The sequence below is a fragment of the Gasterosteus aculeatus genome, chromosome 7 (genome assembly GCF_964276395.1).
Source record: "Gasterosteus aculeatus chromosome 7, fGasAcu3.hap1.1, whole genome shotgun sequence".
In the NCBI taxonomy this organism is placed as follows: Eukaryota; Metazoa; Chordata; class Actinopteri; order Perciformes; family Gasterosteidae; genus Gasterosteus; species Gasterosteus aculeatus.
Window position 1 is genome coordinate 22,916,093 of NC_135694.1, and position 25,339 is coordinate 22,941,431.

Genomic DNA, 25,339 nt, shown 5'->3' on the forward strand with positions numbered 1-25,339 from the left:
TGGGATTTTGACATTGTTGAACAAATAACCAAACAATATTACTCAACACTATACAAAGGTAGAGCATTAATCCATAAATCTCCAAATTAATACACAACTTTGGGCTTTCTATAAGCTTGTGAGCAGGGGCATTTTAGTGATTATAAAACACAGTATGAAGTAGGCGTGTTGCTTTACTTGTCACTTGTTATCATCCTCGCTCTGTCATTTTGAATACTAACCCTAAAAATAGGAGGACAACACAGCATGCTTTACACTGCGCGCCCTTTACTGCAGTTTCCCCACGCAGGTACCATGAGGGAGCCGGGAGCCAGAGGAACAGCCCCTTCAACTCACACAATCCATCAAGGTCGTGTAAGCACTACAAACACAATTGCTTTCAGTGGTCTAACCGTGTCATTTGTGACATACATGCACACAAAGGAAACCCCTCCACCACTGGGCCATGCATCTTTAAATACTGTGCAAGATGGGAGGATTTAAGGTCAATTTGGTTGACATTTCTGAAAAAGGAGCGTCCTAAGGAGCAGTGAAAACATTAGCCCTTACTCAGGATTGTAGTAATTAGAGCATAGGTCAAAGACAAGTGAGAAAACACTCACAGCAGATGCCCCTAACCCACATTATCTGTCGGATAATGAACCAGAACCCTCCATTAAGTTAACAAACAAGTCATTAGGATAAGTACGATGCCCTGGGCAGACAATAAAAGCTTGCCTCAATCACAAAACCTTTGGTCTGTGTTTTTCTCTATAAATTTAGGGTATTGGTTTTGTGATCTGGGCTTGTTAAAATGGTTTAAGATCAAGTAAAGGGACACCTGTACAACAGAAACACTACATTATCTGTCTACCTTTAGTGCACTCCTTTTACCTTATAAGTCATGTCGGTAAAATGTGCTTTCAGTTAACGGGAAAGTCATGAATGATGAAATCAGTAAGCTCTGGCTTTGCCATGTATCATAAAGACACTGGTTACATTTTTTTTACAGTTTTCAGATTCTCTCTTTAAATTATTTTAGGATTTTCCACCGCCGTCACCAAAGTAAAAAGAAAAGGATCCAATGAAGACGTCAGGCTAATACTGCATACAAATCATTTTAATATGAGGTATTCATTGCATGTTTGTTTCCTCTCAAACAAAGAGTTGATCTAACACGTACACATGCACAGACGGCATGAATGTAAAACACTGTACTTTCTCCCAACACTTGAAAACTGTTTAAATCATGACAAACAACAGCACCCGGGTCAATGATGTACATTTCAAAAACACCTCCGAAGAAAAAAAACCCAGCATATTCTGTCATGTCAGCTAGTGTTAAATAATTTATATGAAACGCTTGAATTGAAGAGAAAAGAAAGCCATTCACAAAGGTAATACTCCTTATACATTGAGTGTAATATGGCTTCCAAATGCCATAAAAACACATTCAAATTCGTATGTTTTCAAAAGTTTAAAAGTCTCCGCAGTTTAAATACTTAGCGCTTAGCACATTTTAAAAAGGATAAAGGCACAAGTGTAACAATTTTTTGCCCAACAAAGCACAATATTTACTTGATGAATTAATACTTATCTGCAAAACCTGCACTGCCAGATATTGGCAGTTATTTAACAAAATAACAGCTGAGAGGATGCAAAGCTCAAAAATGTGTCTTCATAGAGCAAAACGGTATTTTTAATGCCTTTATGTCTCCTTGCACCCGGCAAACTATAATTCTCAACAAATTCTATTAGCTGTACTGCGTGTTGGGTTTCGTTTAAACTCAAACTTGAAGTTGTTGCCCCCTGATCCGGGACAGACGTTTGGCACATGTCTCTTCAAAAGACGATAGTCGAAAGGTGACGGGAGAGGCAAGTGAGAAAAGGGGCGGCCGCGACAGGTGAGATTAGGGACAGAGACGGGAAGTGAGGGAAACGAAAGAAGAGCGGGCTTCAGAACTCTGTGTGCAGGTGACTGTAGTCTCGGCTGCCGGCCAGGTTCTCGCTGGGCTTCAGGAAGACGCCCTCCATGGCCTTCCACAGGCTGTGCTGGCTGGGGCTCGACATGGCGTGAACTTCCCTCTGGCCACTGATCGGCCGCCCGTACTGCTCCCCCGTCACCGACAGCAGCGCATCGGTGGCTTTGTGGCGGAAGCGGACGGCCTCCTCGCGCTTCCACACGGATCCTCCGCACTGGACCGTCCACTCGTCCAGGTGGTCTCCCTCCCCTTCGTCGCCAAATGCACTCACCTCCTGTGGACGAGAGACAGAAGAGAGACCATTTACGATGGACTTTTCAGACGTAGACAATACTTGTGTTTTGCATTTAACCTTCGGCTATTACCCGACTTCTATGTTGTAGAAAACTAACAGCTTTTACAGACCCCATTATTTACCACGGCAGATATCGAACACAGTAAACGCAGGGACAGGTCTGATTTTGTCAAACACTCTCTGGCTTGTTTATTACACAAACGTACAGTTACATACACCCTTAAGTCTCCAGTCTGCAAACTTTATTGGTGAATGGGAGAGGAGACACGGAGTTGTATGCATTGCGTGTGCGCGTAGATGAAATCTTGTATTGTGGTTGGTATTTTCCAAACTTCCTGAAAATCCCAAAGTGCCATGAAGCAAACCTGTTTATCAATTTACCACATAGTAGGCAGATATATTAGTAAATTAACTGTATACCAAAATGACAGTTGACAAATTTGTGAAATAGCATGTTGAACATCTTCCAAACCCTGTTACATTTCATGACACACTGTTTTCACACTTCCTCAATATTGCAAGATATTTTTTGACCCCAGGCTGTTTTTCACAGAGAGTCTAGTGAATTTCCTGAAGTGTAAAAGCTGCTGTCAACTCAGTTCCACCTCAAAACGATGCTCTTCAGTCAAATGTGAGCTCTCGACCTCTTGGTATCTTACATCTATAACCGCGTGTGAGTGATCCTACTGCATTTAATCGATCAGTAGACTTCACAGTTAGCAGATGAGTCATAACTAAATCAACATTCTCACATTCAACTTTTTCAGTTATGCTGGAGATGCTATAACCCCCTCTAGGACATTAACATGATTTCAAAATCTCTGCAGGCAGGTGTGTGGATGATGCTTTACATAAACATGACGCCTGCTCTCTTCCCCGTGTGCTCCCCCCACCGCCCACCTGGTTAGAGGACAGCGGCGAGGCGAAGTAGTGGCTGTGCAGGTTGCGGCCCGTGTTGACGTGGGTGAGACGAATGGTCTGCCCGCATTTGATCGGCGTGCCACGATGACACGAGGCGTCGATTGTTCCGCGGACACTCCAGTAGCTGTTGCTGTCTTCCACTGAAGTCACCCCCGTTACAGACTGCTGCCCGCTACCTGCCACACACAAGTACATGCAGCGAGCACAATCATGTTACACATGATACTCAAAGTTGGAGGGGGGGGGGGGGGGGGGGGAATGGGTTAAATGACGACCACACTGGGATTTTGTCAGGGCATCATTTCTAGATTTGCAGAAAGTTTGGAATTAGATACCATTTTAGGTTTTCTTAATGAATCTGAGCTTTAAATCGTGGTTTGCTCTGCCGGTTAAGATAAAGATAATGTGTAAATCCAAACGTTAATCCCGTTCATGTGTAGTGAATTCACGGTCATTGGCACGGTCATTATTTACCATTGGTAAATATTTGCTTTGTAATGGTAAATAACACCGAAAAGAGGCTAGTTTACGCGCAACACTATATCGTTACACATATTAAAGACAGGATTCATTAACGTTATATGTCAAATTAACACTGTTAACCTTCGTAAATATAAACCAATCTTTAGAATTACAGACATGGACAACGGTAAGTTTAGTAATGCTTAACGGTCGTTTTATGAGAGGAAACTCACCGGAGCCGTAGCGCACGTCGTGCGAGTGTAATCTTACATTGTGCTTTGTATTTAACAGTTTAAGGACGGACCCACACGTCACAAAACCCAGTTCCGTACCAAGAGACAGTCCAAATAAACAGGTTGACAATAACAAAATGGTCGGAAGAGAGTTAGGAAGAACTGTACAATCTAAATGACCCATTCCAAATAAATCCAGGGGAGCCGCCGATGCTCATAAAGATCTCTATTATTTTTCGCTACGTCATTAAAGAGGTCCAGTGTTCCCGGGCGGGCTGTGAAACAGCGTCCCTAGCGGCCCGGAGTGCTCGTTGCGCGGAGCTGTCACGGGTCTTTGCTCTATTTGTGGTTTATTTGGTGTCATTTCAGATATGCTTCCATGTGCATGAACTATCAGCAATATCTCCATGAAATACTCAAGGGGTTATTTTGCGTAGTCTCATTTTGTTGTTGTATTTTGTGTAGAGGCATGGTAAACCAGCAGGGGGCGTCCCATTTCTATCGCGAAGGATGGAAGAATCCCGGAATTGCCATCACGCCGCCCGTTGTCGGCCATTTTTACAAGAACAGGCTCCCGAAATACGAAACACAACACAATCCCGTTATTTTTTGTAAACGTTAACGGAGTACACCTAAGCAGGGAGACACGTAAGTGCACGTTTGCCGGGATCATTTGCGATCTTAACACTGTGCTGCTTAGCTAGCAGCCGTTTACTAGCCGGGGCTTATGTAGTTGCCTGTTGTTGTCGTCCTAGCTAATGCTAGGCTAGCATACTGACATGCTAAAACGTTGGACCGGCTCAGAGGCCTCTTATCTAGTTATACAGTGAAATGTATCTTGTTTTTGTTATTTAATTGTCAGCTAAAGTATCGTTAAGTCCGGATGTATTTCAAACAAGCGACGTGAAAGTGACGTTAAACGCCAGCTAACGTTGACGTTACTTGATAGGAGATTGCTTGCTAGCCACCTTGCATAGCTAGCATGGGTAATAGCCTAACGATTGTTGGTGGTTGCTAGCTCCCATATAGATAGCTTAGTTTACTGTAGCTAGTTAACGGTATTGACTAGAATTCCCAAAATAACGTTTCTGTTAAAGTGCGTTGGCCGAAAAGCTCTTTTGATGGCTCCGCGTTAAGGTCCTAATAACGTTATGTTATACAGTTGCATGGAAAGCACCGCACTAATTAACTCGTTCGAGTGATCAACTCAGTGTTGGTGTTGTGTGCGCATTGCGACATCGTAATTAGGTGTAGCTTTGTGTTGTTTCTGTTGTTTCTTTAAACTCCAGCTAAATCTAGCTATGCGGCAACGTATTTTGTGAAGGCCATAAATCGTCAAATATGATTCAAATGGTAGAATGGAACAGAGCACTAATTTATATTTTTAGGAGGTCTTAAACCTCAGAATGCAATTTAAATGTAGTAATTTACTTGTGTATTCTGGTCAAACACGTTCATATCTGATATTTAGAGTGTCTCCATTTGGTGGGTTGTTGCAGCTGTGTCTCTTCAGCGTTATTGTTTAATGGTAATGAAATATATGTGTCTTGTACTGTGTCGTAATGTGTCGTGTTTGAGCTTTTTTATGTGACCAATGCGTTGATGTTGTTGGAAATCTCTTTGTGTGAATTTATTCACAGGAACAGCAGCATGTCAGACTTTATTGAGAGCGAGGCAGAGGAGTCAGAGGAGGAGTTTGATGAGAAAGACCTCAAGCCGAAAAAGACCCAGAGGTTCTTGGAGGAAGATGGTGAGAATATAATGGTTTAGTTCTGGGTATGTGTTTCAAAGGCGGTACGCAGGGGGGGTTGCATGAGGTGTGAACCATTCGTCCCTCATTTCCCAACAGATGAAGAGGAAGAAGAGAACACAGAGGACCAGGACGAGCGAGGAAATTTACGCGGACTCATTGATGATGGAGAGGAGGAGGAGGAGGAGGGGGACCGCCCGAGAAGTGCGAGTGCAGCAGGGAGTGACTCAGAAGAGGAAGTCAGGCATCGGCGTAAAAAGCGAAGTAAGTGCACCAAATGTTTATAAAGCATTAGAGCCAACACGTGGCTCTCACTAACAAAAACAATGCAATCACTATTCATACATTAGATATTGTCAATTATGGGAAAATATCTTTCGCAACTGATGTTTGGTAATATTTGTAATACTGGTATTTCTTAAAATGTCTCGTTACCTGTGTTTAAAATAAGAACATCCCATTTACTATTGTTGAAGTTGTCTTTCTACTCTATTGATGCCTCTTTTTCAAGATGCATGTTTAAGCGTTAATGCTTTATTAGGTGATCGCCTCGTACATTAACAAGTTCATGTTATTTGGTGAGTGAGTGGATGGCGAGCACTCATGTGACATTTAAAATTATGCCACCCCTTTTGCCAATGTGTGCAAAGAATGTCCAAACAATCTATGAATGATGAAGGCTGTGACGGTAAAAAGTAGAATTGACTGGTGTTTTGCGTGTACATGTACAGAAACGTCAAACTGTAAGTAATTCAGTAACGGTGTTACCATTTTTCTTTTTTTCGTTCAACTTACAAGTTGATTTTTCAGCTGTAAAATGTCGTGCGTAGTATGTTATATGTTCGTTTGTCTTTTAAAACTGATACTATACCCTTTTATCTGATTTTTTTTATTTTACTTGTATCATAACATTAACCGCATCAGGTGGTAATGATGTTAGTTCTCTGCTGATGCAGTAAAATCAACTTAAATATTTTTGCTTTGCCATTATTATAGAAAGTGTATTTGTTGTGTCAGCCATATTTACCTTCATTTAACTCACAAATTAACAAATACTTGCCAGCAGCTTCTGTTAAGACTGCAAATATAGATTTTGAGTCATTGTCCTCCTACAGTCCCAAATATTGATTTTCATTTATAAACTGTCTAAATAGATTTGCTGTCCTCATACTGTAACATTTGATTTCTTCAACAAATAATCGTGTGTTTCACACACAAAAACAGGAGCGCTGTCTTTGCAGTTGTAGCTGTAGTTTCCACTGACTGAGACTTTTGCCATTTGCAGATTATGACGACTACCTCGATGACGATGATCTGGACCTAATTGAGGAAAACTTGGGTGTAAAAGTCAAAAGGAGGGTAAGAATAGTTTCTCATTGCTACTATCTCTGTAGTAAGTGTGTGAAAAATGTACTTTGCATCTCACATTTTTGTACATCTGGACAAAGCTCCCTCTAGCAGTGCTGATGTGCAACCTGCCTTGTGTCACAGAAAAAGAAGTACGACCGTGTCAAAACACTTGATGATGATGAAGAGGATGATGATCAGAAGGACATGATCGCAGATGAGATATTTCATGGTGATGCCGATGGCGAGCTAGAGGAAGGCGAGGCGGTCGATGAGCCTCTCCACCACGCAGATGACGACGAAGAAGGAGAGGACGAGGAGTCCGGTAGGCCAGAAACAATGCTTTGTTTAGTATTTAAGAAGCAAAGTAAACGCAAAAAAAGTGATGCAAATTCAGTCCGCTCTTGTTTTTTAAATCATTGATTTGTTTTTTATTTTTTTAAATGCTGTTTCTCTCACAGATATAGACGATTTTATTGTTGATGATGATGGCCAACCCATCACCAAAAAGAGGGGCAAGAAATTCTCGGGATACACGGACGCGTGAGTATAGTTTATACAGCAAATCTGTTGTATAAAATATGAATCATTAGTAGGACAAGGAGTGTGCTAATACATATTTATATTTGATTGCTTCTCTCCTCTTCACATCCTCCCACAGAGCTCTCCAGGAGGCCCAAGAGATTTTTGGTGGGGACTTTGACTTTGCCGACTTTGACGCAGACGCATACGACCAGGGCGAGGAGGAGGAGGAGGACCAGGATGAGGAGGGCTGGGACCGACCCAAGAAGCAGACGAAGAGGAGGCAGGGGAGGAAAAGCATCTTTGAGATATACGAGCCTAGCGAGTTGGAAAGTAGTCACATGACTGACCAAGACAACGAGATCCGCTCTACGGATATGCCCGAAAGGTTCCAGGTGTGTGTGCGTGTTTGTCTGTCAATGCTTTTGATGTTAACACTGTTGATTCACTGTTGTCACATTATTATTCTGGCCTTATACCATAGAAAGCTGTCATTAAAGTATTTAAGTACAGTTAAGTATTGGCAACATATAGTCATTGATTATAATCGAGTGCCTTTTTTGCTGATCTCTACTCCATCTTATAGTTAAGGTCCATCCCTGTTAAACCTGCTGAGGATGATGAGCTGGAAGAGGAAGCAGAGTGGATCTTCAGACATGGCTTCTCCACTCTTACCATCTCCATGCAGGTACGCGTCCTTTGACAGACACATTCAGAAAATCGCGCTTGCACAATCGATAATAAGAACCTTTTTGGGGATTTTTAGTCATGATGCCTGCTTAGATTCTCCAGAGATCATTGGTTATCCTTAAGTCTAGCTCACATCTAGATGCTTTCTGGTTTTTGTCTTTTCCCTAACCAGGAGAGCACAGATTATTTAGACCGAGGGACAACCACAAACTTCAGCAGGAAAGGTCCCAGCACAATTGCCAAGATCAAAGAAGCCCTCAACTTCATGAGGAATCAACAATTTGAGGTACATTGAGCTCACTTCACTTATCTGTTTCTTTTGAGTTTATTTGTCTCTACAGACCAATAACATTATGTCTTTAGGAACACATGCAAAATGTGACATAATCTTAAAGAACTCATTTTATATTGTTCTTTTCTTCAGGTCCCATTTATAGCTTTCTACAGGAAAGAATATGTGGAGCCAGAACTAAACATCAATGATTTGTGGAAGGTGTGGCAGTGGGATGAAAAGGTAAACTTGTTATTGCATTTGTGCAGAAGAATGAAGAACAGACAAAAGGGAAAGTGTTTTTATAAAAGCGTGAATCCTCTGGGTGCACAGCCAGATGGGGGTGCTTCTTCTTGGGGTTTTGTAAGCCACTTCTGGTTTCCTGACTGAAACATTTTCCTCCACCAGTGGACTCAACTGAAGACACGAAAACAGAACCTTACCCGTCTGTTTCGGAAGATGCAGTCCTACCAGTATGAGCAGATCTCTGCCGACCCCGACAAACCTTTGGCTGACGGTATCCGTCCTCTGGACACCGCTGACATGGAGAGGTGCGTCTAAAGAGCGGAGGCTTTAAAAATAGAATCTCTTATTACGTGTTTTGTGCTATATTTGGTTGTTACTTCACTAGCCAGAGAATCTTTTCAGGAAATCAAATTGATAAAGCTCACGTGGTGAACATCAATTAAACAACTCAGTTTTCTGCCCCTTCTATTTATTCCTGTAGGCTAAAAGACGTGCAGACTCTTGAAGAGCTTAGTGACGTGTACAACCACTTTCTGCTCTACTACGGCCGAGACATCCCCAAGATGCAGAATACTGCCAAGTCCAGTAAGAAGAGGCTCAAGAAGATCAAAGAAGTGACAGAGGATGGTAAGACGGATTAGATGATGCTGGACAGATACGACAAATGTCAGAATTTCCCCTATGACTGAGTCGTCTGCTTTATGCTTCTTTAGGGGAAGAAGAGGAATTGGAGATCGAAGAAGAAGAAGAAGAACAGAAAGGGCCGGACCTCAAGCTGGCGTCTCGTAGAGATATGTACAGCATCTGCCAGAGCGTGGGGCTGGGTTAGTCTCTTTAACTTATTACCTATTACACCACAGTCTTAGTGCTCAAGTATCTCTATGCTCACTTTTTCTTTTTGTTTTGTATTTGTCTTCGCTTGGTAGCACTTCAACTGCGTTCTCTGTTTCTTCCTTACTGCAGATGGCTTGGCTAAAAAGTTTGGGTTAACTCCAGAGCAGTTTGGAGAAAATTTGAGAGACAGTTACCAGCGTCATGAGACCGAGCAGTTCCCCGCTGAGCCGGTGGAGCTGGCCAAAGATTATGTTTGCAGTCAGTTCAGCACTTCTGAGGCAGTGCTGGAAGGAACTAGGTACATGGTGGCCATGCAGATTGCTCGCGAGCCGCTGGTCAGACATGTTCTCCGACAGACCTTTCAGGAGAGGGCCAAGATCAACATCAAGCCTACCAAGAAGGGCAAAAAGGTACGGCTACCTTTTATTCACAGGCGTTTGGAAAACGGGACAATAATCACCAATCTGATCCTGAACGTAAAGGGTTCATCTAAATCTGCATTGTCATTTGCTTACTTCCTGTAGGAGGTAGACGAGGCGCATTTTGCCTACTCCTTCAAGTACCTTAAGAACAAGGCTGTAAAGGAGCTGAATGGGGATCAGTTCTTAAAGATGTGCCTGGCAGAGGACGAGGGGCTGCTTTCCATTGACATCTGTATCGACCTTGTAGGGGTCAAAGGGTGAGCACCGTGATAACACTGGAAAAACATTTTAAGTGGAGAAACATCAATGTTCAGTGATGTTGATCTGTGTAGTATGAAACTTCTCAATCCAAATGTTTGTTCATGATTATACTCAGACCAAGGACGCTTGCCACTTCCATTTAGTCAACCAGATGGAGCAAACTATAAATATACAAACATCTAGAGGTCTTGTAATTCTTGTCACTTTTGGGGGGGGGGGTTCACTGGCCATATGATATTTACCAAGCGCAGGATCTTGTGCGTTTTGCCATTTTTAGCATCTGTGGAGCTTGGCCATTGGTGAAACAATAATTTGTTTATGAGCTGCAGCTTATGTATTTATCCAGTCTGATGTCCGTATACCATGAAGCTTATGAAATATGACTGTGGAAATATTAAGGCATTCTTTTCTGTCTTTGCTTCTCTGTGTGTCTTCCCCCTGCTTGTTGTCAGGTATGCTGGGGACCAGACGTACTTTGATGAGATCAAACAGTTCTACTACAGGGACGAGTTCAGTCACCAGGTGCAGGAGTGGAACAGGCAGCGTACTTTAGCCATAGAGAGAGCCCTCACTCAGTTCCTCTACCCTCAGATGGCAAAGGAGCTCAAGAGCAAACTGATCACTGAGGCCAAAGAGAGCATCATCAGGGTGAGTTCTGTCTCCATCTATTGTAACATTACAACATCGCAGTTATGTTACGCAGGACAAAGTAACACTGTGAACACATGCATCATGTCTATACTATTATTAGTAGTTTGACCTAATAACTGATTGTGATGCTTTTGCTTTTGTGCGTTGCTCCTCGTAGTCCTGCTGTCGTCGGTTGTATAACTGGCTCAAAGTGGCTCCTTACCGACCAGATCAGCAGGTCGAGGAAGACGATGATCTGATGGATGAGAGTCAGGGCAAAGGCATTCGGGTGCTGGGTGTAGCCTATGCGCCTAGCAGGTATACATTCCACAATATATATATATATATATATATATATATATATTTTTTTTTCTCCCATGGCTATATTAGTGTCTAAAATGTTTGGTATTAAGAAATAGAATGCTGACATTCAAATATGGGAGAAATACTGCACGTTCTTACAACCACAGTTTACTGCATGGGAGACACGCTATGTGATGGATATTACAGATTCTTACTTGCAAACGTTGCTCCAACAGAGACACGCCAGTTTTCTGTGCTCTGATCAATGGGGAAGGCGAGGTGGTCGACTTCTTGCGGCTGCCCTACTTCATGAAGAGGAGGAATGCCTTTAAGGAGGATGAGAGGGAGAAGAAGGTACATGCGGAGAACACAAATGTGCTTCTCTGCCGTCAGGAGATGCTTTAGTTCAGGGATGGATGTTTTAAGAAGATCACTCATTTGTGTGTTATCTTCAGGCCCACGACATTGAAACTCTCAAGAAGTTTCTGTCTGGCAAGAAACCACACGTTGTTGCTGTCGCTGGGGAAAGCCGGTAAAAAAATACATTTTATCCGGACAGTTTGAACACCATTTACAAGTTATAAAGACGACAAGGTTCAAATACTGCTGTGTTTGCAGAGATGCTCAAATGATCATGGAGGACATCAAGAGGGCCGTCAGCGAGCTGGAGCAGGAGTCCTCTCTACCTGCTGTGGGCGTAGAGCTCGTTGACAACGAGTTGGCCACATTGTACATGAACAGCAAGAGATCTGAGGTAATTGTTCTTCATCTCACACAGTCACAGACAGGCTGGGGCTCTTAACCACAGCTGTGTCATTAACTGGTGAATTCTAGGTATTTCTGCTAATTGTCTCCTTAACCTCTGCTTTTCTATCCATGCAGATTGATTTTAGGGACTACCCTCCCTTACTGCGACAGGCTGTGTCGATAGCCAGGAAGATCCAGGATCCCCTGATGGAGTATGCTCAGGTTTGCAGCACCGATGATGACATTCTCTGCCTCAAACTACACCCGCTACAGGTGAGACCATTTGGTTTTGTTTTTTATCTCCTCCTACATATTTGTTGCTGTATGTTTTTGAAATGTTTTTTTTTTTTCTTTGTAATGGTCAGGGCAACATTTACATGATTTTTTGCTTGCATTTCTGCTGTGATGTTGCTGCTCATCCTCTTCCTCTTCTCCTTTTACAAATTATTAATTATTGTCTCTTTTTGAAGGTTATTCTTTTGTTTCAGTTTAGTTTATTTAATTTAATATTGTTTATCTTATTATATTGTATATAATGTGTATCTTTTTATTATATTCTTCCCTGTACATGCTGCTGTGATAACAAAATTAAGGGATCAATAAAGGATCTATCTTCTTGTGACACCACTGACGAATTGCATATTTTTACTACATTGATAACATTTGAAAACTTTTGGAAGTTGGATATTTCCTTTTTGGACATTTGGCAACAAGCAATAAAAACATTCAATAATGTTTTCCGCCTTGTCAGCTACATAAAACTATTTTAAGATAATCCCATCACAAATTATAACTAGATGCCTGTAAAACATAAAATATTCGGCAGCTACAACTTTTTTTTTTTCTAACTATCTCTCAGGAACAAGTGGTGAAGGAGGATTTGCTCTGTGCTCTTCACTGTGAATTCATCAACCGCGTTAATGAGGTCGGAGTGGACGTGAACAAGGCCATTGCCCATCCTCACACTCAGAGCCTCGTCCAGTTCGTCTGTGGTCTGGGACCAAGAAAGGGCTCCCAGCTACTCAAGGTTGGTTTTTGTTTGGCTGTCATTAATTATTATGTGACATAGGATGAAGACTGTTCTACTGAGCTGATTGTCACCACGGTCCTTGTATTTGTACAGATTCTTAAGCAAAACAATACTCGACTGGAAAACAGAACTCAGCTGGTCACAATGTGTCACATGGGACCCAAAGTTTTTATTAACTGTGCCGGTTTCATCAAGATCGACACGGCATCGCTTGGGGACAGGTTGGTACCTTGTACAAGTGATTAGTTACACGCTCTGTCTATTTCCCACATTGCTAATTCTACTGTTAGACAAAGTTGTGATGCAGCATGTTCAGCAAGTTCATTTTATTAATTATAATCTGCATTCTTTTTTCTTCTTCTCCCAACCCTTTGACACAGCACTGACTCGTACATTGAGGTTCTGGATGGATCTCGTGTCCACCCTGAGACGTATGAGTGGGCTCGCAAAATGGCCGTGGACGCCCTTGAGTATGATGAGTCGGCGGAAGATGCCAACCCCGCTGGAGCTCTGGAGGAGATCTTAGAAAATCCAGAACGTCTCAAAGATTTGGACCTGGATGCGTTTGCTGAGGAGCTTGAGAGACAGGTTGGTGTGTGTTTTGTGGCTTTGGCCGCAGCAATGTCTGATATTCATGAACACACAGTGGGTCTGTCGCAATATTCTTAATTGGAATAAATTTATTCAATTTCTTAAAGGAAATAAAACTAAATAGAACTATGGTTGCTGACTAACGTGTCTTGCATCCACTCGTCTATCCTGGTTTTCACTCGTTTCCATCTCTGGTTTGTCCGCGTAGGGCTACGGAAACAAGGGGATCACTCTGTATGACATCCGTGCAGAGCTGAGCTGCAGATACAAAGACCTGAGAGTTGTATACAGAGTCCCCAATACTGAGGAGGTCTTCAACCTGCTCACCAAGGAAACTCCAGAGACCTTTTATATCGGTAATATACAACACACACTAAAGTAAACGTATTTCTCTTCACTTCAATTGCACCAAAGCTCCATTATACATTCTAAGCACTCACTGAGACAAGGGCAAACGGCATATGACTTGTTAAAAGGATTTATAAATGCAGCTCTGTTGGTTGTTGTGGTTCATGTTTTTGCCCCCTTTCCCTCCAGGTAAGCTGATCACCAGTATAGTAACTGGTATTGCTCACCGACGGCCTCAGGGAGAGAGCTACGACCAGGCCATCCGTAACGATTCAACGGGGCTGTGGCAGTGTCCCTTCTGTCAGCAGGACAACTTCCCTGAACTCAGCGAGGTACTACTCACCTGGGTGTTCTTTCATTGACTACTGTGAGGCAGCAAACGGCTGACAGTCTGATGTAAACATCCTCTTTTTCTCCCTGCTTTAGGTGTGGAATCACTTTGACAGCGGCTCGTGTCCAGGTCAGGCCATTGGGGTGCGGTCCAGATTAGATAATGGCGTCCAGGGGTTCATTCCCACCAAGTTCCTCAGTGACAAAACTGTCAAACACCCTGAGGAGAGGGTCAAGGTGAGGCGTTGTTTGATGTTCTCATCATTAGTTTTGCTTTGCTCATGTTTTTATTTTATTTTGTTCAATGTCACATGTAAACGTTCTAATGTCTCTTAAGAGTTTGCAGTTGGGGACGGTTACATTTCCCTTATGGATCAATGGACTGTTGCGCTTCTTGTCTTGTTTCGTTCTGTTGTGCAACACTGGCTTTTTCCTCTTCTCCAGGTGGGCATGACAGTTCACTGCCGCATAATGAAAATCGACATTGAAAAATTCAGCGTCGACCTCACGTGTCGCACCTCAGATTTGATGGACAAGGCCAATGAGTGGAAGCTCCCCAAAGACAGCTACTACGACTTCGACACAGAGACCGAAGACCAGAAACACGAGGAGGAGCTCAAAAAGAAACAACAGCGAACACGTTAGTATAATGACAGGATTACCTAGAGAGGTGCTCTCGGGAGAATGCAGATCTCTCCTCATAAGACGCTTTGGTTGCCCAACGCCCTCCTCATCACTGTCCTTATACTGCTTGTTTGCTTCTCCCCGGTCTGTCCAGCATACATAAAGCGTGTGATTGCCCACCCCAACTTCCACAACATTAGTTTCAACCAAGCAGAGAAGATGATGGAGAGTCTGGACCAGGGAGACTTGATCATCCGACCCAGCAGCAAGGGAGAGAACCACCTCACAGTCACCTGGAAAGTAAGAAACCGATAGAAAGGTACTTCACTTGGCAAAAACTCAACATACGCCAATCTAACTGTGACATTTGTTTTGAAGGTGGCTGAAGGCATCTACCAGCATGTGGATGTGAGAGAAGAAGGCAAAGAGAACGCATTCAGCTTAGGGCACACTCTCTGGATCAATAACGAAGTGAGTGGTTTTCCTTCTTGTTTAGTCTTCCTTCGTGCTTTGCGGTCGAACCCTACATCGATGTTGTTTTGGCTGCTGCGTGTTCCTCAAGAGTCTCATGAATTCTCTGCAGGAGTTTGAAGATCTGGATGAAATCACTGCTCGGTATATTCAGCCAATGGCGTCGTTCGCCAGGGATCTACTGGGGCATAAGTACTTCCAGGACGGCCTCTGGGGGATCAAAGAGGTCTGCTTCTTTACTCCGATGTCATTCTTTACTGTACCTCATCTCATTCGACTAAGTCTTTGTCTATTTTTCTCTCTAATAGAAAATGGAGGAGTTATTGGTCAAGACAAAGCGAGAGAAGCCTACTTTCATCCCATACTTCCTTTCGGCATGTAAAGAAATGCCAGGAAAATTCATACTGGGCTACCAACCTCGTGGAAAACCACGGTGAGAAGAAATGTTTTCTGTCTATTCTGTGATGATGCCATGGATTCAGTGGAGGCCGATTTATAACAAAATTGGTAATGTTTCTTTTCCCCAGATAAGTAAAGGCTCATATTAAACAGTACACAGTATTTCAAACAAAGCACAATATCAATGACCCGTTGCATATGAGTAGCCAACCTCCACCGTAATCACAATGAACAGCTGTATATAAGTCATCATAGCTGGCATTTATACCGCCCCGTTCTTTTCCCCCTTTTACAATGATTTTTTTCTTATTCATATGGGATGGAGTTCCTGGGAATAGTTTTGATAATCCAAAGTGGGCCTCAAAATACAGACGTTTTAGATCCCCCTATTCTAAATATCCCAGTACATTCTGATCCACTCGACCGCCCAGCTGCTTTTTATTAGACGTTTACTTCATTGATCGTCAGCAAGCTTTGAATACAAGTAGAACAGAATTTCAGCATCCCATCTCTCTTCTTTGTCTAGGGTTGAGTATGTGACCATCACCCCGGATGGCTTCCGCTATCGTTCCCAGATATTTCCCACAGTGAATGGACTATTTCGGTGGTTTAAGGATCATTACCAAGAGCCTGTGCCCGGTATGAAAACACATGATGCTAATTGTGTCTATTCCGACGGTTGAAAGATGTTGTGGGTTTTGAACTGACGTTATCCCCCTCCGTCAAAGGCGTCACTCCCAGCAACAGTAGCCGAACAAGGACACCTGCATCCCTCAATGCCACCCCAGCCAATATCAACATCGCAGGTGAGTCTCAATTTCTTTCAAATATACATTCAGCAGGAGTGTAGTTGAAGTACGTTTGACCATTTTGTAATGCGTCCCTTCCTCCCTAGACTTGACGCGAGCTGTCAACGCCCTCCCACGCAACATGACCTCTCAGATGTTCAGTGCCATCGCCGCAGTCACAGGCCAGGGCCAGAACCCCAACACCACCCCCGCCCAGTGGGGCTCCAGCCAGTATGGCTACAGTGGCAGCACAGGAGGAGGAGGAGGAGGCGGAGGGAGCTCCTCTGCTTATCATGTAAGTGCAGTTTTTAACAAGTTACAATGGTAGGAGGTTGTTATGGAGATGTTCAATTCGTAAAGGACTTTATAAAGTCTTGTAGATGACACCCATCTTGTTTAGGACCCCCTTGTTAATTATTTTCAAAATCATAATGTATTTTATCTACAGTCAGAAATATGTGGAACGATTCATATTGAGTTGTTTTCTCAGTTGGACCTTTTTCTTAAGAGCCTGCTTATACTCGTATGATCCTTGAGCCACATTTCATTGCCGGTACTTCCTCCTCTGCAGGTATTTGCTACACCTCAGCAGCCCATGGCGACTCCCATGATGACGCCCAGCTACTCTTACACCACACCGAGCCAGCAGGCCCTCGGCACGCCGCAGTACGCCAGCTCCACGCCGCAGTCCTCTCACGCACATGGCCATCCCCACGGAAGCCACGTGTCCCACCCGAGCCATCACGGCCACAGCAGTCACCACAGCCACGCATCCGGCACGCCGTCCTCCTCTACCTCGTCCAGGGGAAGGACGCCGCAGCAGCAGCCGCAGCCGTCGCCGCAGACGCCACAACCGTCAAAGTGAGTACAGCGGGAATATGTGTCGGTGACCTGACGTACTCTTAACCACGCATTTTCCTGGTTCTTTGGTAGTGAAACATCCTGCGCAGGGATGCTAGAAATGATCGACGCTATAAGTAATTGGAATGGTTCAACACAAATGTTGACGTCATCGTCGCCTCGTCATGTTTCCTTCACCTCCCGAGTCTGTTTGAAGTCCATTTTGCTGTTTTAGTGCGGTTCCCCGTTTGGGGGCGGGGAAGAGGAGCTGGAGGGGGGAGGTGGGGGCACCGCTCAGGCTTTGCCGCATTCTGTAGACCAGCGTATTGCTATTTGGCTCGAGGGAAGTGAAAAACTGTTCAGGTGCAAAGTCGATCGGATGGACAGAGCTGGAGACGTGCCGAGGGCTCAAATCTGCCAGTTGTTGAATGATGTCAGCGAGGTTGTTGTTTTTCTGCCGTTAGATGGCGCTAAACCCACAATCTGCATTCCTTTGAGGCTAAGCGGCAGCCTGCCGTTCAATGTGTCGTTGTCTTTGACTAAAAATGCCTCCCCGTCCTGCCCTCCCTCCTTGCAGAGCCGGCGGCAGCAGCGCCTCTGCCGTGGACTGGGGTAAGATGGCGGAGCAGTGGCTGAAGGAAAAAGAAGCGGAGGGGCGCAAGAAAACCCCGCGGATGACGCCGCGACCGTCTCCCAGCCCGATGATAGAGAGCACGCCCATGTCCATCGCCGGAGACGCCACACCCCTACTGGACGAGATGGACCGATAGGACATGGAGGGGGGAGTCACAACACCCCCCCCCCCCCCCCCCCTACATCCCCAACTCAGCTTATTCATCCGGATAACCCTCCACCATTTTGTCTGCGCTCCCCACTGCCCATTCATACTCACCCCCTGATATTGTAGGTGCTGTTCATCAGTCCCGTATCACGCTTCGTCTCCTTCCTTCCTCTCGTCTCCCTGTGTGTCGTCCCGGAGGGTTCACCTCCTGAAATGCAGCCGCCTCCTGTGGCTGCAGAGTATTCTGTACAGTCAGATTAAAACTGCGTGTGTCATGCGGAGAGTCCGTACGGTGGCAAAAGAAGAAGCTTATCAGACAGCAGTTTAATATAGGATATGGACCTACACAGACAATGTCAGACAAGCTGTCCGTCTTTCTTTATTTTTTGCGGCAGGTTTTAGTTTGATCCTTGAATGGCGTCGACAGAGGGGCACATTTGCAGTTTTCCAAAATCCGATTTTCCCACCTTACGGTTTTGGTGGATTTTGGCGAGCAGTTGCCAAAACAGCGGTTTGCCAAGCCAAACGGGAAATATCATTTTTGTATGGAATACAGAATAAATAAAGCCAGTGTCTTCTGTTTGAACCTTAAGCCTCTGCTCTTCACATCTGTCAAAACAACACACCTGGAACCGTACCGACACACATGCCAAGTGTGAGGGTTGAGGCTGATTTATACAAGGAGAAGCCTCCATGTGAGCTTGGGTTACTGCGAAGCGTCTGCCTCCACCACATGCTGTATTATGATCAGCTGACTACATTTATTTCTACTCCTGTAGATTGCCTGTGTTGTATTGTTGACTCTTATGTGACCGGAGAACTCCATGTGGACTAACATGGGGCCCCTCCGAGCTCCCGCTGGGTTCCTTTTGAGATGACTTCATCTGCATTAATGCAATGCCGTGCAGACGAAGCTGGTTCGTTTTAATGCCCATGAGTGGAACCTCGTGATGTTTGTGTGATGTCCCATTTTTGATGAAGTTGACTCAAATGTGAATGGTTCAAACTAGAGTGTTTCACTTTTGACAGAGGGATTTGGTGTTTGCCACCTTGGAGGGTTTCACTAAACCGAAGACATCAACAGTGAAAGGAAGATGTCGTTTCGCTGTATGACATCACTATCAGACAAAAATACCATCAAACTGACATCCCGCTGCCTTTTATATGTATGATAATCTGAAGTGCACGCAGCTATTTCAGTAGAATGAATATATCGTTGTTTAAAACACAATCTATTGTGATCGTCGTGGCAGTTTTAAGCCGCTCTGCATCCTTCCCTACTTTTACATTGGGTGTTTTATTATTTTTTAGCTCTGCCACAGTACAAACATGCTGCATTGGTATTCAATGGTGTGAGTCATTTTGCAGTGTGCAGTATCATGGTCCCATAATATGCATTTTGTTTTAAATAATTATGTTTTATGTCTAAACTAACTTGGTTTTACGTCTCTTGCCGGATTGCGATGTTGCGTCTTTCTCAGCGTGGCTGCGATTGGTTGGTTCGCCGGTAGTTGGTGATAAGAGGAGAAATGATGTTTCTGACACTGCTGATGACCTTTTCTACCTGTGAACCCTTTAATAAAAGTGTTCATATTAAACTCCAAGTCTTGTTCATGCTCATATTGAGTGTGTCTTGTTTCTTCACGTTGCACATGTGACGCCAAGAATTCTTTCTCATGGTTTGTTTACAAAATCTAGCTTTTTTCCTTTTTGAATTCAACAGAAGGACAATGCGGTGATAGAAAGCAATTTATTAACAATTTTTTGTGTGTGTTTAATAGAGGACACATGCAGAGTTGTCAGGACGTCTTCCTTCTGTCTGACTTAACCGAGTGAGGACAAATCTATTAGTCCCAGATGTGACTTCCTGGTTTGTTTTTTTCAGTCCTTGGAAACAATCCCTCCTTTCTCCAGATCATGGGAGCGGTTCTATCCCGAGAAGAGGGGCGCGTCGTGGGTATTTACCGCGGTCATGGGAGCCAGCGCATGCTCCTCATCAGCAGCGTGACGAAGAGCAACGAGGAAACAAAACAAAAGAACAACGCACAAGTGTGTCGCTGACATGTTCTCCGATGTGGGAGAGAAACGCTGCCACAGACAGTGTTAATGGAAGCTTGGGCCGTTTACTAAAATGTCAAGAAATTATCGTTTACAACAGGCTCATGGTGCTTTATTGGTCCGGCTCCGACGATTCAGGACGTCCACAATGGGCGTGCTGAGTGTAATTCATTGCGGCTGTGTGGACGGGACCGTGTGTCCGAGCGGCCGTTCTCTCCTCAGCAGCAGTTGGACTTCCTCTTGGTCGGTTGGCAATCGGCTTCTGTGCTGTCCGTGAGTCCTGTGCAGAGCCAAAGACAAAACCAATTTGGCCTTCAGATGAACCACGTGAGCTTCAGTAGGAAGCGTTTGGATGAGGAGAATATAATTGGTATTCCTTGATGGCAGCAAATCCCATTAAAAAGATCAGAGCCAGCGAGGAGCCTGAAGCATTAAATGAGCCACACGGTTCGTCTGGTGGACGTGTTCTCGCTGGAGCTTAAGTTCTCGCTCATCGAGCGGGAGACACGATCGTGAACGATGCAGGACTCCAACTATCTCAAAAGTCAGCTTAGAAAATGCATCAGACATGTTTGTTAGACGTCGAGGTATAAAGGTCAGAACCAACGTAGAGAGAACGCTTGTTGAACGCGCAGGACACAAACAAGCGACTATTGAGAATTACATTTGTATTCCCTCTGAATCTCTAAAGCAGGATTCTACGTGGAGAAACGTAGCTTTACAATGTTTGAATAAATCAACTCATCAATTCGAGGACAAACAGGAGAAAGGTTATTTTGGGGGTTTTAATCGCATGCAGAGAGACTGAAGACGGGACGAAGGGTTACTCGGGTTACTGATGAGACGTTAATCCAGCAAACCGACTCACTGATAATGTCACCGATGTGCCTCGTGCCACTTTTCTCGATCTCGGACAAAACGTTTGCCTCAAATGTCAGAGAGGCCACGCGGAAGAAGAAATCCCTGACGCCGTCTCCTGGAGCAACAGAGAGACGGAGGAAGCAGTCTAGTGAGACAAGAGGAGGACGAAGCAGCAACACGGAAAGCATGTAGGACATTTTTACTGAGGGGAGGGGGGGGGGGGGGTTGTTCGTGACAACATGTGATCGACTCCCACCTGACTTGGCAGAAACTGCCCAGTACTCTGCTTTGATTTCCTCAGAGAGTCTGACGGCTTCCTGCTCAATCTGGACCAACTGATCGGGAGACTGAGGAGGGGAGCGGGACAGTGGACGATCAGTCGCCGTGGAAACAGGCTGATCACACAGACCCAGTGAGATATTCAGAGCTGCAACAAGTACTCACATAACCGGCTGATTCACAGAAAGTTATTCGGCAACAATTCGAGCAGAAATGCGGATAATTTAACGGGTTTCTGGTTCTGAAAGGTGAAAATGTACTTTTCTTTCTTTCCCGAAGACAACTGACACCACTTTGGGCTCTAGAAAATGATTTAATTGGTGATTATTAAATAGTTGTTTGTTAAAGCCCATAAGATATTAGCGAAAAAACACTTCTTTTCTGTCAATCGACAAAAGAAAAAAACAACTAACTGACTCATTTTCAATTCGTTCCACCCACACTGAGGTCTTTCTTGGTACCGACGAGGAACAGTAAAACACTGGACGGGTCGTTCTCCCTCATGGCGTCCTCCAGCCACTGCCTGCAGGGACAGACAGGAAACGGCGAGACTCCTTTCATGGGAATAATTAGAAAGAACAAAAAAAAAAAGGGAGAACAATTGGATCCTAATTCCGTACCTGGCATGCGCCAGCGAGCTCACGCTGCTCAGGTCAAACACCACGATGATGGCTGGAGAGACAAACGGCGTGAGACAGTGAGACGGTGTTTGCGTGTGAGAAGTTTCGGACTGAGGCACATTCACCTTGTGCTCCCCTGTAGTACGTTGAAGCGATGCATTTGAAGCGCTCCTGACCGGCGGTGTCCCACCTGAAACAGATCAGAAGAAGCTTCGATGGGTCTTCTCGAGATATTTGGTGCAGGTGAAGGGAAGAGGAGAGAGAAGAGCTGCCACCGACGCCGACGCAGAGAAATATCATTACATTACGCGAGGCCGCCAGTTCAAGGGATTTTTTGCTCATGTTGACCCGTTTGAGCCTCAGTCCCTTCGGGTTTCTTTGGTGAGGAGACGTACTCACAGTTGTAAACTGTACGGAACACCAAGCACCTCGAAGCGCTCCATCTCAAAATCCACCCCGATGGTTGCTTTGTAGTTCTTTTCAAACGCACCCTTACGAAACCTTAAAAGGAACAAAAGGGAAGCGCAAGAGAAAGAGAGAGAAAATGTTTTTGTATTATTGGGATTTTTGTTATTTTTATTATGATAATTAACAATTGTCATCATCACAATGTGAATTATAATCATACAAAAATGTATAATCAAGGAATACAAATACAAAAATTAAAGCCTAATTAAGGTGAGATAATAAAGTTATTAGAGAAAAAACAAATATCACTCATAATAAGTTTGCTGTACCATCATATTATGACCCTGACGGACATTTCAGGATATCAAATACATTCATATAAATCAGGTTTCTTTATCTCACTAATGTGTTAACCCGGTTGTAACACACAGACTCGGTTAAACTCTAATAAAAAAATAAAAATAAAAAAAACAACAGTCCTGTGCGTGTTTCTTAAGACAGTTGATCGGATCATTGATGACTGCTTCTCACCTGCTGATCAGACACGTTTTCCCAACCGCAACATCTCCCACCACGATGACCTTTGCAAGATTAAAGCTGGCAGCAGAAAGCTTAAACAGTCATTCATGACCCCAGACAAGAATAGCATGAAACACACGCCAACATAAGACCCCTTCAACTTTTAGATATTTCACTTGCAGTGGTCAACAAAAGGCGTTGTCATAGCAGCACGATGTCACACCTTGACATACAAAATGATTAGTGTGAAAAAGACTGCATGCTCTATAGGGGTCCATGTTATGCTCCGCTTCAAGATGTAATGGCAACGCAAAAAGCAAAGACTTAAACTCTGCTTCATCCTTTCCATTGAATAAAACAAAGAATTTGTTTTCTGAATTTAAGGGTGTTTTTGGTCCAAATCTCTCTCACCCCCCCCAAAATGTTTTAAATATTCCCCAAACTATTTCTCTTGTGTGTAAATATGCATACATTGTATCATCACAGAAAAACGAGAGACAAAAGCTTTGTTTTCACAGTAAATGCGTATCACTCCTCTGTGCTGTGCTGAACTTTTCCTCCTAAATGCTGATAAATATTCTTCTGTTTGCGTGTTTAGTGTGTTGTCCGTTCCGCCCCTCTGTGCATTTACCTCACCGTGTCCGTCTTCTGTAGCTGGCATGCGGCCTTCACCTGTGGGTGGAAGCCATCTTTGACGTGCAGCGCTGCATTCGGACTGAAACACTGTGGAGAACGTGGGAGAGGAAATGGAAACGAATGAATCGACAGAAGATCACAATGGAAATTGGAGAAAAAAAAAGTGGAAAGAAGGTATGGTGACAATCTTACAAAATCCAAAAACTTTTAAAAGTCCTCCCCTCCTCTCTCCGGCTCATTACACCTCTATTGTTGCTGACCAGAGGAAATTTGTTTTTCAAAAATAAAATTAACGCTGGGAGGAAAACTACATTTTCCAATTTTGCAGCTGTACAAACAAAGAGCAGCACGTGAGAATCTAAATAACCTCTCCTTTGTAACACTGTTAGCTGTAATTGTATTACAAGGCATGTGTGAGTGAGTGTGTGTTACTGACCATTGGGAGCTGAGTAATGACCCGGTCCTTCTTCACGGGCGGCAACATGCTGCTGCAGTGGAGCAATGCACACACGCACACACACACACACACACACACACACGCGCGCGCGCGCACACAATACACACACACACACACACACACACACACACACACACACACACAAACTTTGTTTTCCTCCACTAGTCCTCCCACAAAACTAGGAATGGATAGTTAATGTCTTCACAGTTTTCCTGAAAAAGAGCAATTAACAAAGAGTTGTTATATTAAATACATGCAGATTGTGAGTGAATCAGGGTCAGTTTGCAGTTCACATGTCACTGAAATCACAAAAGCCTTGTTTTTCGAATGGGACAATTCTCATTTACAATAGGTCGACGTTTCAGGAAGAGTGCGTTATAGTGATTTTAACAATAAGGGATTGAGCAAAAAATAAACAGAAATCCCAAACAATCTAAAAACAGGTTTAAGTAAGTTTAGCAACTTTACCTGAAACTGCCGTGTGGTGCAATGCAGAAGGAGGGATGTGGTGTGATATTCAAGGTCTCTCTCTGAAATCCGGAACAAAATGAGGCTCACAGCAACGAACTGTCTCCAGACTGATCGCCTGCAGACGCGCAACGACTGAAAAACCAGCGGATAAACCGCGGAACAGCGCCCACGTGTGGCCAAGTGGTGTTACGACTTTATTTACTGATGAATAGATTTCTTTGTGTAATTGAAATGTGACTTAAATGAAATATAACTTAAGATGTTGGTATTTCACTTGTCCTGTTCAGTTAAGGTTGAAATGCACTTATTGTATGTTGCTTTGGATAAAAGCATCAGCTAAATGACATGTAATGTAATGATGCATAGAGGGGAGAGGATTTATTTTCATATTTCCAATACACTTGAATATAAACACAACTTAAAGATAACAGGTGTTTCTGTACCTTTCTATTTATTGAACTATCATAGTGTAACCTTATTCTGTTACAGAATCAAGATGTACTGTTGTGTGGCCTCCACTATTTATTCTATTACCATAATTCATAGCAAGTGACTGATATATATTTACATGTGCAACATTTGGGTCGTCATTGCATACTTCAGAGTACCTGGGTATCTACCTGGTTCTGTTTTGTGGGGGAGAGGTTTTATTTCAACAGTATAGGTGAGGTGCAGCCTACACTATCTTTCTCATATTGGTATTGATTAATAATAGAGAATATGTTATGTAATGAGAGACAACGATTTTTGCTGGGTAGCTAAATTAGTAGTTTCCAAAGAAAATGTGTGAAGGTCCTAATGTTCATCTGCAAAGTAACTTACTAATGTCAAGTAACATTATTTTACTGAGGCAAATGTTATCACACGACTTACGCTTGAATACAATGGCTTATGTTGCGTATTTAAATGTGAATTTCATTATTTTTACTCTAT

The 25,339-nt window shown here is 43.7% G+C and overlaps 3 protein-coding genes across 6 annotated transcripts; 1 reads left to right on the top strand and 2 right to left on the bottom strand.

The window, feature by feature from the left end:
- Positions 1-1,081: 1,081 nt before the first annotated feature.
- Positions 1,082-4,455, bottom strand: sdf2 (stromal cell-derived factor 2). The gene is made up of 3 exons (XM_040180839.2): positions 3,873-4,455; positions 3,157-3,353; positions 1,082-2,235 (listed from the first exon to the last, which is right to left on the bottom strand). The coding sequence occupies exons 1-3, from the start codon at positions 4,054-4,056 to the stop codon at positions 1,936-1,938; spliced, it is 681 nt and encodes a 226-aa protein (XP_040036773.2). The 5' UTR covers positions 4,057-4,455; the 3' UTR covers positions 1,082-1,935.
- supt6h (SPT6 homolog, histone chaperone and transcription elongation factor) lies at positions 4,228-19,701 on the top strand. The gene is made up of 37 exons (XM_040180692.2): positions 4,228-4,520; positions 5,513-5,622; positions 5,722-5,886; positions 6,908-6,981; positions 7,114-7,294; positions 7,431-7,512; positions 7,631-7,886; positions 8,078-8,179; positions 8,354-8,467; positions 8,606-8,695; positions 8,861-9,003; positions 9,180-9,325; positions 9,412-9,522; positions 9,662-9,942; positions 10,057-10,211; positions 10,668-10,863; positions 11,024-11,163; positions 11,385-11,502; positions 11,604-11,680; positions 11,767-11,902; positions 12,031-12,168; positions 12,755-12,922; positions 13,019-13,146; positions 13,306-13,513; positions 13,725-13,872; positions 14,054-14,196; positions 14,291-14,431; positions 14,639-14,834; positions 14,973-15,118; positions 15,197-15,289; positions 15,402-15,515; positions 15,598-15,722; positions 16,215-16,327; positions 16,417-16,494; positions 16,584-16,771; positions 17,048-17,337; positions 17,894-19,701. Exons 2-37 carry the CDS (start codon positions 5,523-5,525, stop codon positions 18,084-18,086), a joined length of 5,277 nt encoding a protein of 1,758 aa, XP_040036626.2. The 5' UTR covers positions 4,228-4,520; positions 5,513-5,522; the 3' UTR covers positions 18,087-19,701.
- A 132-nt stretch (positions 19,702-19,833) lies between these two features.
- LOC120821805 (ras-related protein Rab-34) lies at positions 19,834-24,570 on the bottom strand. 4 transcript variants are annotated; one of them, XM_040180831.2, is made up of 11 exons: positions 24,404-24,570; positions 23,915-24,147; positions 23,474-23,565; positions 22,855-22,920; positions 22,315-22,416; positions 22,041-22,105; positions 21,916-21,967; positions 21,737-21,818; positions 21,273-21,363; positions 21,024-21,131; positions 19,834-20,435 (listed from the first exon to the last, which is right to left on the bottom strand). In XM_040180831.2, exons 2-11 carry the CDS (start codon positions 23,960-23,962, stop codon positions 20,374-20,376), a joined length of 768 nt encoding a protein of 255 aa, XP_040036765.2. In that variant the 5' UTR covers positions 23,963-24,147; positions 24,404-24,570; the 3' UTR covers positions 19,834-20,373. The 4 variants fall into 4 exon arrangements, with proteins under 4 accessions (XP_040036765.2, XP_077961397.1, XP_077961399.1 ...); XM_078105271.1 differs by having other exon boundaries at positions 21,273-21,411; XM_078105273.1 differs by lacking the exon at positions 21,024-21,131.
- Positions 24,571-25,339: the final 769 nt, after the last annotated feature.